Source organism: Pelophylax lessonae (genome assembly GCF_965119305.1).
Source record: "Pelophylax lessonae genome assembly, chromosome: 12".
NCBI lineage: Eukaryota > Metazoa > Chordata > Amphibia > Anura > Ranidae > Pelophylax > Pelophylax lessonae.
Window position 1 is genome coordinate 6,510,583 of NC_138779.1, and position 13,502 is coordinate 6,524,084.

Consider the following 13,502-nt stretch of genomic DNA (forward strand, 5'->3'; position numbering starts at 1 on the left):
CATTAATGTCTAATCATTAAAGCCGCTCTTGTTCTTTTTCTTAGTACAATTATACATCACATTTTTAATTGTATGCTAATTGTCTTCTATTAAATTCTTCTTACATTAAGTAATACTTGTATACAGTCATTATCCAGTTGGGAAATAAAGATAAATAATAATTACAATGTAGTCTGAGTGTGTCGCTGAAGTGTTAAAGTGAAACACCGCCCTGAGTGATTCTCATAGGGATGGATTTACTAAAGGCAAACAGACTGCGCACTTTGCCAGTGCAGTGGTTCCTGAGCTTAGAAAATGAAGGGAATGCTGTTTTTTTTTTTTTCATTTTTTTTTTCCACAAAGAAATATAAGAACTTCAATTCTAAGCTCAAGAGATAGATAGATTAGATAGATTAGATAGATAGATAGATAGATAGATAGATAGATAGATAGATAGATAGATAGATAGATAGATAGATAGATAGATAGATAGATAGATAGATAGATAGATAGATAGATAGATAGATAACCAAAAGTATTGGGACGCCTGCCTTTACACACGCACATGAACTTTAATGGCATCCCAGTCTTAGTCTGTAGGGTTCAATATTGAGTTGGCCCACCCTTTGCAGCTATAACAGCTTCAACTCTTCTGGGAAGCCTGGACCCCAGGATGACGTCATCTATGACTAAACACATCGAGGTTAGCGACGTGCTGACGTCACCGCGCTCTGCGAGATCCTTACATGAACTTTAATGGCATCCCAGTCTTAGTCCATAGGGTTCAACATTGAGTTGGCCCCCCCTTTGCAGCTATAACAGCTTCAACTCTTCTGGGAAGGCTGTCCACAAGGTTTAGAAGTGTGTCTAGGGCAGTGATGGTGATCCTTGGCACCCCAGATGTTTTGAAATTACATTTCCCATTAGGCTCATGCAGTGTAGTTGACCATCATGGGAAATGTAGTTCCAAAACATCTGGGGTGCCAAGATGTTCCATCACTGGTCTACTCTTCTGGGAAGGCTGTCCATAAGGTTTAGGAGTGTGTCTATGGGAATGTTTGACCGTTCTTCCAGAAGAGCATTTGTGAGGTCAGGCACTGGTTTTGGACGAGAAACCCTGGCTTGCAGTCTCCGCTATAATTTATCCCAAAGGTCAGGACTCTGTCCAGGCCAGTCAAGTTCCTCCACCCCAAACTCGCTCATCCATGTCTTTATGGACCTTGCTTTGTGCACTGGTGCGCAGTCATGTTGGAACAGGAAGCGGTCATCCCCAAACTCTTCCCATGAAGTTGGGAGCATGAAATTGTCCAAAACGTCTTGGTATGCTGACACCTTAAGAGTTCCCTTCACTGGAACTAAGGGGCCAAGCCCCACCCCGGAAAAGCCATCCCACACTTTTATACCCCCTCCACCAAATGATTTCGACCAGTGCACAAAGCAAGGACCATCATTTTGGACATTTTGGACAATTTCATGTCTCAGCTTTGTGGGAGGAGTTTGGGGATGGCTCCTTCCTGTTCCAACATGACTGCGCACCAGTGCACAAAGCAAGGTCCATAAAGACATGGATGAGCGAGTTTGGGGTGGAGGAACTTGACTGGCCTGACCTCAATGCGATAGAACACCTTTGGGATGAATTAGATCGGAGACTGTTAGCCAGGCCTTCGTCCTCCAACATCTGTCCCTGACCTCACAAATGTGCTTCTGGAAGAATGCTCAAACATTCCCATAGACACTCCTAAACCTTGTGGTCAGCCTTCCCAGAAGAGTAGACCAATGATGGAAAACCTTGGCACCCCAGATGTTTTGGAACTACATTTCCCATGATGCTCAGCTACATTGCAGAGTGTATGAGCTTAATGGGAAATGTACTGTAGTTCCAAAACATCTGGGGTGCCAAGGTTTGCCATCACTGCCCTAGACACACTCCTAAACCTTGTGGACGGCCTTCCCAGAAGAGTAGACCAGTGATGGAAAACCTTGGCACCCCAGATGTTTTGGAACTACATTTCCCATGATGCTCAACTATATTGCAGGGTGCTTAATGGGAAATGTAGTTCCAAAACATCTGGGGTGCCAAGGTTCGCCATCACTGCCCTAGAAACACTCCTAAACCTTGTGGACGGTCTTCCCAGAAGAGGTGAAGCTGTTATAGCTGCAAAGGGTGGGCCAACTCAATATTGAACCCTACGGACTAAGACTGGGATGCCATTAAAGTTCATGTGTGTGTAAAGGCAGGCGTCCCAATACTTTTGGTAATATAGTGTTAGATACTATAGAAATGTCTAAATACTGTATAATGCTACTTTATAACTGTATACTGTAAACACAAATATAATGTTATAAAATATTTAAAATATACATATACAAAATAAATATACTGAATATATAAATAAATATTTATAAATACTATATAATGATACTTTATTATAAAAATATATACACAAATACTAAAAAGATAACAGATTGAGAATCGCCCCCCCCATGAACTATCAGTCTCCTTACCTATTGCCATTGAAGGCCGTCTTGTACGCCGCGGTTTGGTGTAGCGTCTCCTCGGTGGTATATACGGGCACGGGGGTCCGGACGCACTCGTGGGAACACTGCAGGGTCTCGTTGTAGGCGGTGAAGATGTCGATGTTGCTGGGGACGCGCGCCGGGGTGAAGTCTGTTAGATTTTGGCAGCTCTCTTCCTGCTGATTAATTTTCCGCTGGTGGCTGTTCCGCCGAGCGTTCCCACTTTGCGCGCAGCTGGAAAAAAAAAAGATGAATACACAGAGTTATAAAAGGAACTTCGGATGGTTTAGAAGGAAAACTTTTAACAACTTTACCACCGGATGATTTTGCTGTCTTACGTCTGGGCCACTTTTTGCGATTCGGCACTGTGCGACTTAAAACGGACAATTGCGCGGTCATGCAATGCCGTACCCAAACAAAATTTACGTCCTTTTTTTCCCACAAACAGAGCTTCCTTTTGGTGGTATTTGATCACCTGTGCGATTTTTACTTTTTGCGCTATAAACAAAAAAAGAGCTTAAATTTTGAAAAAATAACAATATTTTTCACATTTTTTCTATGAAATTCCCCCCCCCCCAAAAAATGTAAAAATCTAAATTTTTTTAAATTTTTGGCCAAATTGTTTTTTTGCTACCTATGTTTGGTAAAAAAAAATCACAATAAGCGTATTTTGATTGGTTTGCGCAAAAGTTGTTGCGTTTACTAACTAAGGGAAAGATTTTTGTCATTTTTGTTGTTTTTTTTTTTTGACGAGTAATGGCGGTGATCTGCAAATTTTTTTGCGGGACTGCGACATTGCGGCGGACAGATCGGACCCCTGACTGACATTTTTGACACTTTTGGGGGTACCAGTGACATTTCTACAGTAATCAGTGCAAAACATATGCACTGTTACTGTAAAAATGACACTGGCAGGGAAGGGGTTAATTTTATTGGAGAGGGAGGGGTTAATGTATGCCTGGTGCTTACTGACGTGTGTGAGGGGAGGTGACTGAGTGACACAGGGACAGATCGCATGTTCAGCTATGCTAAACCCTGCAATCTGACCCTGCCTGCCACTTAGGAGATCCGCCCGCTCTGTTTACACAAGCGGGCGGATCTCCACACTCGATCCCCGACGATCGGGGAAGAGCAGCGGTGATCACCGCCTCTCCTCCCATGGCCCGACTCCCGCTGTGACTGAAAACAGTGGGAGCGAGCCTCCGGCTCGAGTAAGGGGAGTGTCTGGCGACGTAGGTCTACGTCGCCAGACGATAACGAACCACTTTGCCGCAGTAGAGCTCTAGTGAGCAGTCAGCAAGTGGTTAAAAAAGCAGGTAATTGATCCATAGTTCTGCAATAGATACTAATACAGTAGAAATTAAGTATAAATGTATCTCTAGGTGGTATAATACCCCCCCCCGATAAAATAGGTAAATATCAGATGGGGATTTAAAAAAAGTGCTGGAGGGGGTGTGAAGTAGATGGCACCATGGCATATCTATGGTGGGACTGTCCGAAAATTAGGAAATATTGGAAGGAGGTAGCCACACTGATAAAAAAAGATTACAAATTTAGAGATCCCAGATGATCCGTGGTTTTGTCTGTTTCATGGGATAAAAGGTTCGGTTAAAAAATATAAAAGCTCCCTGATTCCACATCTCATGAACGCGGCCAAAAGTTTGATACCCCTAAACTGGCAGAAAGAATACCCCCCAAAAATAGGGATATGGTTTAAAAAAATAGAGACTACTAAAAATATGGAATTCCTGTGTATTGAGGGAGAGGAGGACAGGAAGAAATGGGAAGCCTTATGGGAATGCTGGAATGAGTTAAAAAAAAATAGAGAATATACTAAAAGGAATGAAGGAGAAAAAGAAAATTAAGAGATAAGGAGAGGGGGTAGGGGAGCAGGGGGAGGGTGAAGGGAGGGGGGGGGGGGGGGTTGAGTGGGGAGGGAAGAAAGTTTTGGTAAATTGGTTGTACCTTTTTCTTTGTATTATACAGAATCATGGTTTGTGTATTATTAGATTGAGGTTTTTATTGAAATTTGTAACAATTAAAATATTGATAAATAAATAATTAACAAAAAAAGAAGGAAAACTTTTATAATGAGGAGTACAAAGGGTAAGAGGATGGGATGGCGGGGGGGGGGGGCGGGGTTCACTTTAGGTAATCCCAAGTTGATAGTTTGGATTTTTAGATTTTTTTTTTTTCCTTCACAGAAGAGCAGCTACTAGAGATAAGCGGATCCCGCTGTTTGAGTTTACGTCTGACTTAGATTGGGATAATTAGGAGGACGCAGGATACCGCTTAATCGCAGATTCCCTCCCTTCCAGGTGCTCCTTCTCTCCCTCCCAACCTCCATCATGCCTTGGACTGGGTTTGGATGGATTTCAGACAGCAAACTTTAGACATTTATTACATCAAATTAGCAAAAAAGACTCAAAAAAAGTAAAACATGATTTATTACCTGAAAAAAAAAAAAAAAAAAAGAGCGGAACTACTTTGCATCTGAGCACCACAAACCGAAAACGCAATTTTATTCATTTTTAACCACTTTAAGACCGGAAGGATTTGCCCCCTTCCCGACCAGGGCCTATTTTGCGATTCGGCACTGCGTTATTTTAAAGGACAATTGCACGGTCATGCGACGCTTTACCCAAATAAAATTGTTGTCCTTTTTTTTTTCCACAAATAGAGATTTCTTTTGGTGGTATTTGATCACCTCTGCGATTTTTATTTTTTGCGCTATAAACAAAAAAAGAGCGACAATTTTGAAAAAAAGAAAAAAAAAAAAAAAAACAATATTCTTCACATTCTGCTATATAACATTCTCAAAAAAATAAATAAAAAATTGAAAATCAAAATTTTAACATTTTAGGCCAATTTGTTTTCTGCTACATATTTTTGGTAAAAAAAAATCGCAATAAGCGTGTATTGATTGGTTTGCACAAAAGTTATTGCGTCAACAAACTAGGGGAAAGATTTACATAATTTTTATTGTTTTTTTTTTTTTACTAGTAATGGCGGCGATCTGCGACTTTTAGCGGGACTGCAACATTGCGGCGGACAGATCGGACCCTTGACTGACATTTTTGACACTTTTGGGGGTACCAGTGACATTACTACAGTAATCAGTGCTAAAAATTATGCACTGTTACTGTAATAATGCCATTGGCAGGGAAGGGGGTTAACCTTAGGGGTGATCAAGGGGTTAAATATGAGCCTAGGGGAGTGATTCTAACTGTGTGGGGGGCGTTGCTTCTGAAATGACCATAGAGACATGTGATCCTAGATAGAAGGATCACAGGCGCTCTATGATCGTTCCAGGGAGAAGAACGGTCAGCTGTGCTTACAACATCCGACCGTCCTTCTCTCTCAGTGGGGAGCGATCGTGGGTGTCAGGCGGCAATCGGAGCCACCAGCCCCGTGCATCGGCTTCCCCGCTGATGAGCGGGGGCGGGAGCGCGCCGCCGCTGGTGCATGCTCTCCCCCTAGCCTGCCGAGAGCGAGCGCCGTATATGTACGACGATTCGCCTGGGAGCGGCTGCCTGCCGCAGTATATGCGGCGGGCGTAAAGAGGTTAATACTCAAAGCAACCCCCTCCCCATCTATTCATGTTTCAATCCGCCCTTCTACATCCCCATCCATCCATGTCTCCATGCTTCATTTTGTTGGGAAATCACTTTGAAAAACACCTCCCCTAACATTTCTAGCTGTGGCCATCTTGAGTAAGGGCAGATGATTCAAGTAACATTTACTTACTGAAATCCATCTGCCCTTAGCTCAGGCATGCAGGCGGGAGGGTTTGCTTAGCTGAGAAAGCAGGACACTAGTCCTGATGGGAGTCACTTTGGTTGGGGTGGGAGGGGGGGGGGGCTGTGGAACACAGCTTACCTTAGAGAAGAAATCCCTCCCTCAGCTCCCTAGGCCCCTCTTATGTGTAGATCACCCTGTGTTTATTAGGGGCACAGGGTGGCCAAGAAAATGATGGACAGCTAATGCACACCAAGAATATGGTTTGAATTACTTCAAATGGGACAGTAATATTTATCAACCATATATCTCAAGAAATATATGGAGACTTATCCTGGCCTGTTTGATTCTGAACATTGGCCTCTGTTCTGTCCTCATGTTCTTCAATGTCAGAGACGGAAAAGTCTGTTACTGGTGGTCTCTTCCTATTGTCTGTGTATTAAGGTGTGATGTGTTTTCTGTTTAGCATGTCTGTCCCATTGTTAATTAACTCACCTATTGCTTCTGTCCAGATGGCTAGGTAAATAGCTCAGGTTAATTATATTTCTGTATACAATTCCATCTGCATACGATAATGTAATCAGGCACCTGACCTGAGTGTGGTATATATTCGGTGTGAGTTTGTTCAATAAAGGTTCCAGATCTATACAAGTTAATTTCCAGCTAGTTTTGTATGGGGGCGCTGTAATATCTGATATGTATGTTCAAGACTGGAGGAAGCGGTATACTGACGGAAGCCCACAAACACATTGTGGGGTCATGGTTCCATTACACCCCTCTTCCCATGAAGTCTCCTGGGTTGTGTGACATAATTTTGGCCTAGGCTAGAAACTAGGAAGACAATAAAGGAATGTAAAGAAAAGTGTAAAACAGAAAGGGTTCCATACAACAGGACTTTTCCCACATAGGGATTTTCAGAATTGCATCTTTATACCAGAATTCAGCCTCCTGGGTTTTATATGGTTGAGCTCAGACCCTCCACCTTTTTTCCACATGGACAGTCAACTTTCACGCTACGGCCTGGTCAGATCTACTCTCTCTCTGGCCAGACAGGTCATAGTCGAGTGTCAGGATGCTATTCTGAATAAGGATGAGCAGGTGCTGAAAAGGACGTGCTGAAGAAAAGAGTTGGCATAGTTGCCAATATTTTACATGGTCGTGCTCATTTGCGTAGAAATGTGCGAGTGAGCGCAAACGTTCACACTTGCGCTAGTTCACGCACACCTTCTGCCAGAACTGGCGCAAAATGCCCTATATAAGGTCAGTGGCTGCACTTACAACTTTGCTGGATGATCTTCAGCTACCAGTACTTGTTCCTGTGTTTCTTGTATTCTTGGATTACCCGTTACTGACCCGGCTTGCCTATGAACTTCTCTTCTGCCTGATCCCTGGTTTTGACCCCGGCTTTCTCTAAGGACTCTGCTTCTCTTGCTCTACCTTGAATGACCCTGGCTTGCTCCTAACTACCCTTCTTGCATACTCCCTGGCTTGCCTTCCTGTGTATGAATTTGGCTCTCATTCTGACTTTACCTCTTCAGTTCTGTCCTGCCAGCCTACTTCTGCTTCTTCCTCCCGTGCCACCTTGCCTGTGGTTGTAGCCCTGGTTCAGCTACATACCTGGGGCTATGGAGGTCCTGCCATCTGCCCTGACAGACCAGCTGACAGCTATCCAGTTCCCCTGCCTTAAAAACGGCTTCCAGTGGGTCTACCTAAACAGTGCTACTTTGAGTATAGCACTCCCTGTTCCTACCTTCAGTGGTGCTTGGCACTTAGCTGAAAGGGAAGCCATCTCATCAAATTGGCCTCAGACCAGATGTGTGACATCAAAACACAAAGACTCCCAGTGTGCCTGCATACATCTGCTGCTCCCTGGAAGCCCAACAGTCTCTTTTGGAGGGAGAAGCCCTGAACTCTGAAGAGCTCCAAAAACATAAGGCCTTTTAGTATTGAGAGCCTGAAGGCTTTGTAGAGTATTGAGTGGGATGAAGTCTCCAATGCTGGCTCCATGTTTTGATGGTGACCAGAACATGCCCAATCTACAGGTGCTGATCACTGTCAAAACATGAACCCATCGTTGGAGGCTACATCCCACTCAATATTCTACAAAGTCTTCAGGCTCCAGGACTCATACCAGGATTTACTAACCTCAATACTCCACAAAGTTTTCGGGCTTCGGGACCCTTCCCAGGATTTACTAATCTCAATATCTACAAAGCCTTTAGGCTCCAGGACACATACCAGGATTTATTAACCTCAATACTCTACAAAGTCTTTGAGCTCAAGAACCCATACCAGGATTTAATAATCTCAATACTCTACAAAGCCTTTGGGCTCCAGGAGTCATACCAAGATGTACTATTCTCCTCATTCTACAAAGCCTTTGGGATCCAGGACTTATACCAGGATTGACTAATTACAATACTTTAGAGAGCCTTTAGGCTCCAGGACTCATACTAGGATTTACTAATCTAAATACTCTACAAAGCTTTTGGGCTCCAGGACTAACACCAGGATTTACTAATCTCAGTACTCTACAAAGCCTTTGGGCTCCAGGACTCATACCAATATTTATTAATCTCAATACTCTAAAAAGTCTTTGGGCTCCAGGACCCATACCAGGGTTTAATAATCTCAATACTCTACAAAGTCTTTGGGCTCCAGGAGTCATACCAAGATGTACTATTCTCCTCACTCTACAAAGCCTTTGGGATCCAGGACTTATACCAGGATTGACTAATATCAATACTTTAGAGAGCCTTTAGGCTCCAGGACTCATACCAGGATTTACTAATCTAAATACTCTACAAAGCCTTTGGGCTCCAGGACTAATACCAGGATTTACTAATCTCAGTACTCTACAAAGCCTTTGGGCTCCAGGACTCATACCAATATTTATTAATCTCAGTACTCTACAAAGTCTTCGGGCTCCAGGACCCATACCAGGGTTTACTAATCTTGGAGAAAACTGAAAGGCCAGTTTTCTTCCAATGAGGCGCACATCCTGGAATGAGTGGGAACCCCAGGTGCCTCCAAACTGCTGCATCCTTGTCACAATATCCATTTATAACACATAAGGAATTCAGCAGGGGGATTGGGAACCTCCCATAATGACAACAGCAGGTATTCATCCAGGCATACAACACAGAGATCTCACCGATAGAATAGCTGTGGAAAATAAGAAAATGTCCATGGGTTTATCTTTACATAATTTATCAAAAAGTTGAGTTATTTAGAGTAGACTGAACCTTTTAAAGCTGGCCATAGATGGTTTGAATCTCGGCCGGTTCAGCAAGGACCGGCCGTGATTCAATTGCTGTATTGGAAGACTGAATGTACCAAGTTGACTGATCGATCAACTTGGGTACAACCAGCCTGTCGGATTTTACCCATGAACCCTTGATGCTTAAAATAATTTTATCTAAACTATTGGCATAATAGCTACCTTGTGTTAAATGTTTGATCCAATAGTCCTGGACTGAGAAGTAACTGATCCTAATGGTGGTCCTGAAATTCGTACATCTGGGTCACGCTATATCCATTGGCTCTAATATCATAATAAAACTTTTGCCATTGATAGCATTCTGATAGCTGTATATAATCACCTGGTGTGCCACAAGTAGGGACTTCTCAAGCTTGGGTCTCAGGACCATAAGTATGAAGCCTTCACATGACTTTGGGTTTGGCTGAAGTTGCAGTCAGATGTGGATTACATTAATCATAAACTGTCTGGGGCAATTTTTTTAATTTTCCACACACATCAGCATATTTTTTTTTTTTTTGTAGAAAATTACATAGAATCCCCTAGCATGATTATATTTTCTGAAAGCAGAGGCCCTGGAGAATAAAATGGTGGCCTCTGCAATATTTTAGGTCACACGATATTTGGGCAGCCATTTATCAAATGCAGATTTTTAGAAAACAATACACTAGTGCACTGTCAGGTGGACGGACCGAGATCACCAGCAGCCGCTTGTAAAAAGTTCTTTATTGAACTTGTAAACAATCCAGAAAACAAACAGTTTACTTGCAGCAAAACGAACACAAAATAGTCCAAAAGTCTGGTTCAAATAGCAAAAAACAGGGCAATGGCACACTGCCACCATAGCAGTCCCACTCTGGGGTTTTGGGTATTCCTGTCACCTTCAGGGGTCCAAAGGAAGGAGTTTTCGCAGTTCAGATACCGTGGCTCAATCCCGAGTTCAACCAGGTGTGTCCACAGGGGCAGACTGGCAACTTTCGGCCCAGGGGGCAAGTACAAACCAGAGGCCCATCATGCAGCAACTCAGCCCCCCTCCCACTCTCCTTCTTCCCACCCTCCTCCTCTCCTGACCCCCATTCCATGCTGAAGCTCCTCTCCAGGTACTCTCTACTCACCAGTCAAATCCGGGTTCCTGACCTGCCCATTAGAGGGTAGTTGGGGAGAGGGGAGCTGGGACAGCTCAGGCTGGGGCTGCCTAGGGTAGGAGAGTCTCCAGTGGGGCAGGGAACTGGCCTCTGCTCAGACACAGTTTACACCATCCTTGCTGGGGGGGCTGTGGCAGAAGCAGTACAGCCTTTTAACGGGGCTTTAGATCGGCCCAGGGGGTAATTTCCCCCTTGCCCCCTGGCCCAGTCCTCCTCTGTGTGTCCAGCTCTCTCTCACTGTGCCGACTGCTTCCTTTTCCTTTTCAGGACTCTGAGCCATCCAGACTAACGCCTTCAGAACCAAAGTCCCTGTAATCAGGGTTTGGTCTAGAGGTTCTACCCACCCAAAACTCGTTGCGTCCCCAAAATTCTGGGTTCCGGATACAGACTTAGAAACTGAAAGTGTACTAAAAGTCAGCCCTTTCCTCTCCAGCCTGACTACCTTGGAACTCCTTACCCTGCATGGGTGAGAAGTACTCAACATTACCTCCAAACCGTCTTCCTTATAGGGACCACAACCCAAATAGTGGGGGAAAAAACTGCTACCCAGGACCCATCCCTGGCAACCTGTGCAGCACACAAACACAAAAATTTTCCCCTACCTTCCGCAGGTAGGGGAAAATGCCCTCCCACCCCTTGGAATCTCAACTTCCCATTTCAAGTGGTTGTTAAGCCACTTTATACCATCCTGTCTGGTCTGTTTAATAATCCTGTGTGCCCCCTGTATCTGTGTTTTAAAAAAATAAGCCGTTCTTTACCATTTTTCAGAGTGTCGAGCTCCGCTCACGTGACCCGCTGCCTCTCTCCTCTTCTCCCCCTCCGCTCCTCCTCCCTTCCTGACTGACATCAGTGAGGAATCCTCAGCCCCGCCTGCTGCAGGCAGCTGTCAGACGGAGAGAGGAGAGAGCCGCCGGGTCACGTGAGCGGGGCTCGGTGCTCTGAAAAAACTGGTAAAGAACGGCTTATTTTTTTAAAACACAGATACAGGGGGCACACACGATTATTAAACAGACCAGACAGGATGGTATAAAGTGGCTTAACAACCACTTGAAAGGGGAAGTTGAGTTGCCAGGGGGGGGGGGGGGGCATTTTCCCCTACCTGCAGAAGGTAGGGGCAAATTTTTGTGTTTGTGTGCTGTACAGGTTGCCAGGGATGGGTCCTGGGTAGCAGTTTTTTCCCCCACTATTTGGGTTGTGGTCCCTATAAGGAAGACGGTTTGGAGGTAATGTTGAGTACTTCTCACCCATGCAGGGTAAGGAGTTCCAAGGTAGTCAGGCTGGAGAGGAAAGGGCTACCTGCGGAAGCCCATGGCTGGAAGGTATAAACACTCCATTATCCGTCACTTAGATGCTGCAAAAGCTTGTATCCCCCCCTCACATGGCGGAACGCCAACCCTCCGACTATTGGAATGTGGCTGAGAAAGGTGGAGGAAATAAACCGGTTTGAGGATCTGATTTTGTCGGCACGAGACAAACATGAAAGATACACAAAAAACATGGGCTTTATGGAACCAGTTTGTCTTCTCAGATGAAGGAAGATCACTTCTCACTTGTACTTCATGACTGTCACCCCGCCGCCCGTATCAAAATACATCAGTGGTGGCTGAGATTCCTTTCAAACAGCTGCACCCTTCAACTGAGTGAGATGAATAGTTATTAGAAATTCCTTAAAACCACTTCCCCTTAGGTGGGCGTCCTTTGACGTCCTGGGGTTTAGGTGGGGATGGGCACCGCTCGCTTCCAGGACACTTCTCTATGTAACGCTCCTGCGTTTTATGTATGATGTGGATTTTCAGCTGCAGAAATATTCCACTTCAGTAGTCATGTAGAGAAACGCCGAGACACCAATCCCAACTCTCAATGACTCATCATGTGTGGATGATCTCAATTCAGCAAGTAAATACACACACTCAATAAGATGTTTCCTAGAGTGACTTATGTATATAGTAACACAGTGATGATAGGCTGAAGAGACAGGTTGGGTAGAGATGGTAGATGACAGACACTTGAAAGGAAATGTTCTTGAAAGTAAGATAGTAGCAGATGGGATGCAGATAGGTTTAGCAATCATGTATGGTAGCAGATGACAGAGTAGCAGGTGGACATACAAGAGAGATCAACCCAGTGCAAGAACAGGTGGTAGTAGGCTCAAGAGCTAGCAATCTTAGATAATGCAGATGTAGTAATAGTCCTTAGTATGCAGAGCTAGATAGTGTAAGCTTTAGTATGAAAGTTATAGAGGTTTCCCCTGTGGGTTACTTATCACTAATAGCAATGTAGTAGAGGAGAGGTTCGGCAAGAGCGGATGATCCGGTAGCGGGATACAGGGATCAGCGCAGCGTGGTTCCGACAGCGAGGTATGCTTGCAAGCATGAGAGCTTCAAGACAGGTTAGCATCAAGGCACAAAGCAGTTTGAATGAACACATGTGAGTGAGAGCCGGCGATCTAAATAGCCATCCAGTCCGGCGCTCAGTGATGACAGCATCAGTCTTAAAGGTGTATGCGCACCTTACCAAAAGAGAATGGTGGGGCGCATACACTTATGAAAGAGTAATTAGGGTACCCAAAGGTACCAGAACATTACACTCTACTGCTGGATAGCGTGATGGCGTCCTGAAACCTGATGTGGCTTACGCGTTTCGAGGGAGGACCCTCTTCCTCAGATTTTGGCTCTGAGGAAGAGGGTCCTCCCTCGAAATGCGTAAGCCACATCAGGTTTTGAGGGCGCCATCACGCTATCCAGCAGTAGAGAAGTGTCCTGGAAGCGAGCGGTGCCCATTTCCTATATGCTTGTTCATATGCTACGTTTGTGAGTATATTGTACGCTACCCTTCTTTGATTTTAATAAACTTTTAAGTGGTAA

General features: G+C 44.5%; 1 protein-coding gene across 4 annotated transcripts in view; it reads right to left on the minus strand.

Moving 5' to 3' along the window:
* The window catches only part of AJAP1 (adherens junctions associated protein 1), a 433,213-nt gene that overhangs the window by 112,355 nt on the left and 307,356 nt on the right, over window positions 1-13,502 (minus strand). For all 4 annotated transcript variants that reach the window (XM_082274314.1, XM_082274312.1, XM_082274313.1 and 1 more), the window contains one exon: window positions 2,485-2,730. In XM_082274314.1, the coding sequence (XP_082130440.1) occupies window positions 2,485-2,730 (246 nt within the window). The remainder of the gene's footprint in view (window positions 1-2,484; window positions 2,731-13,502) is intronic.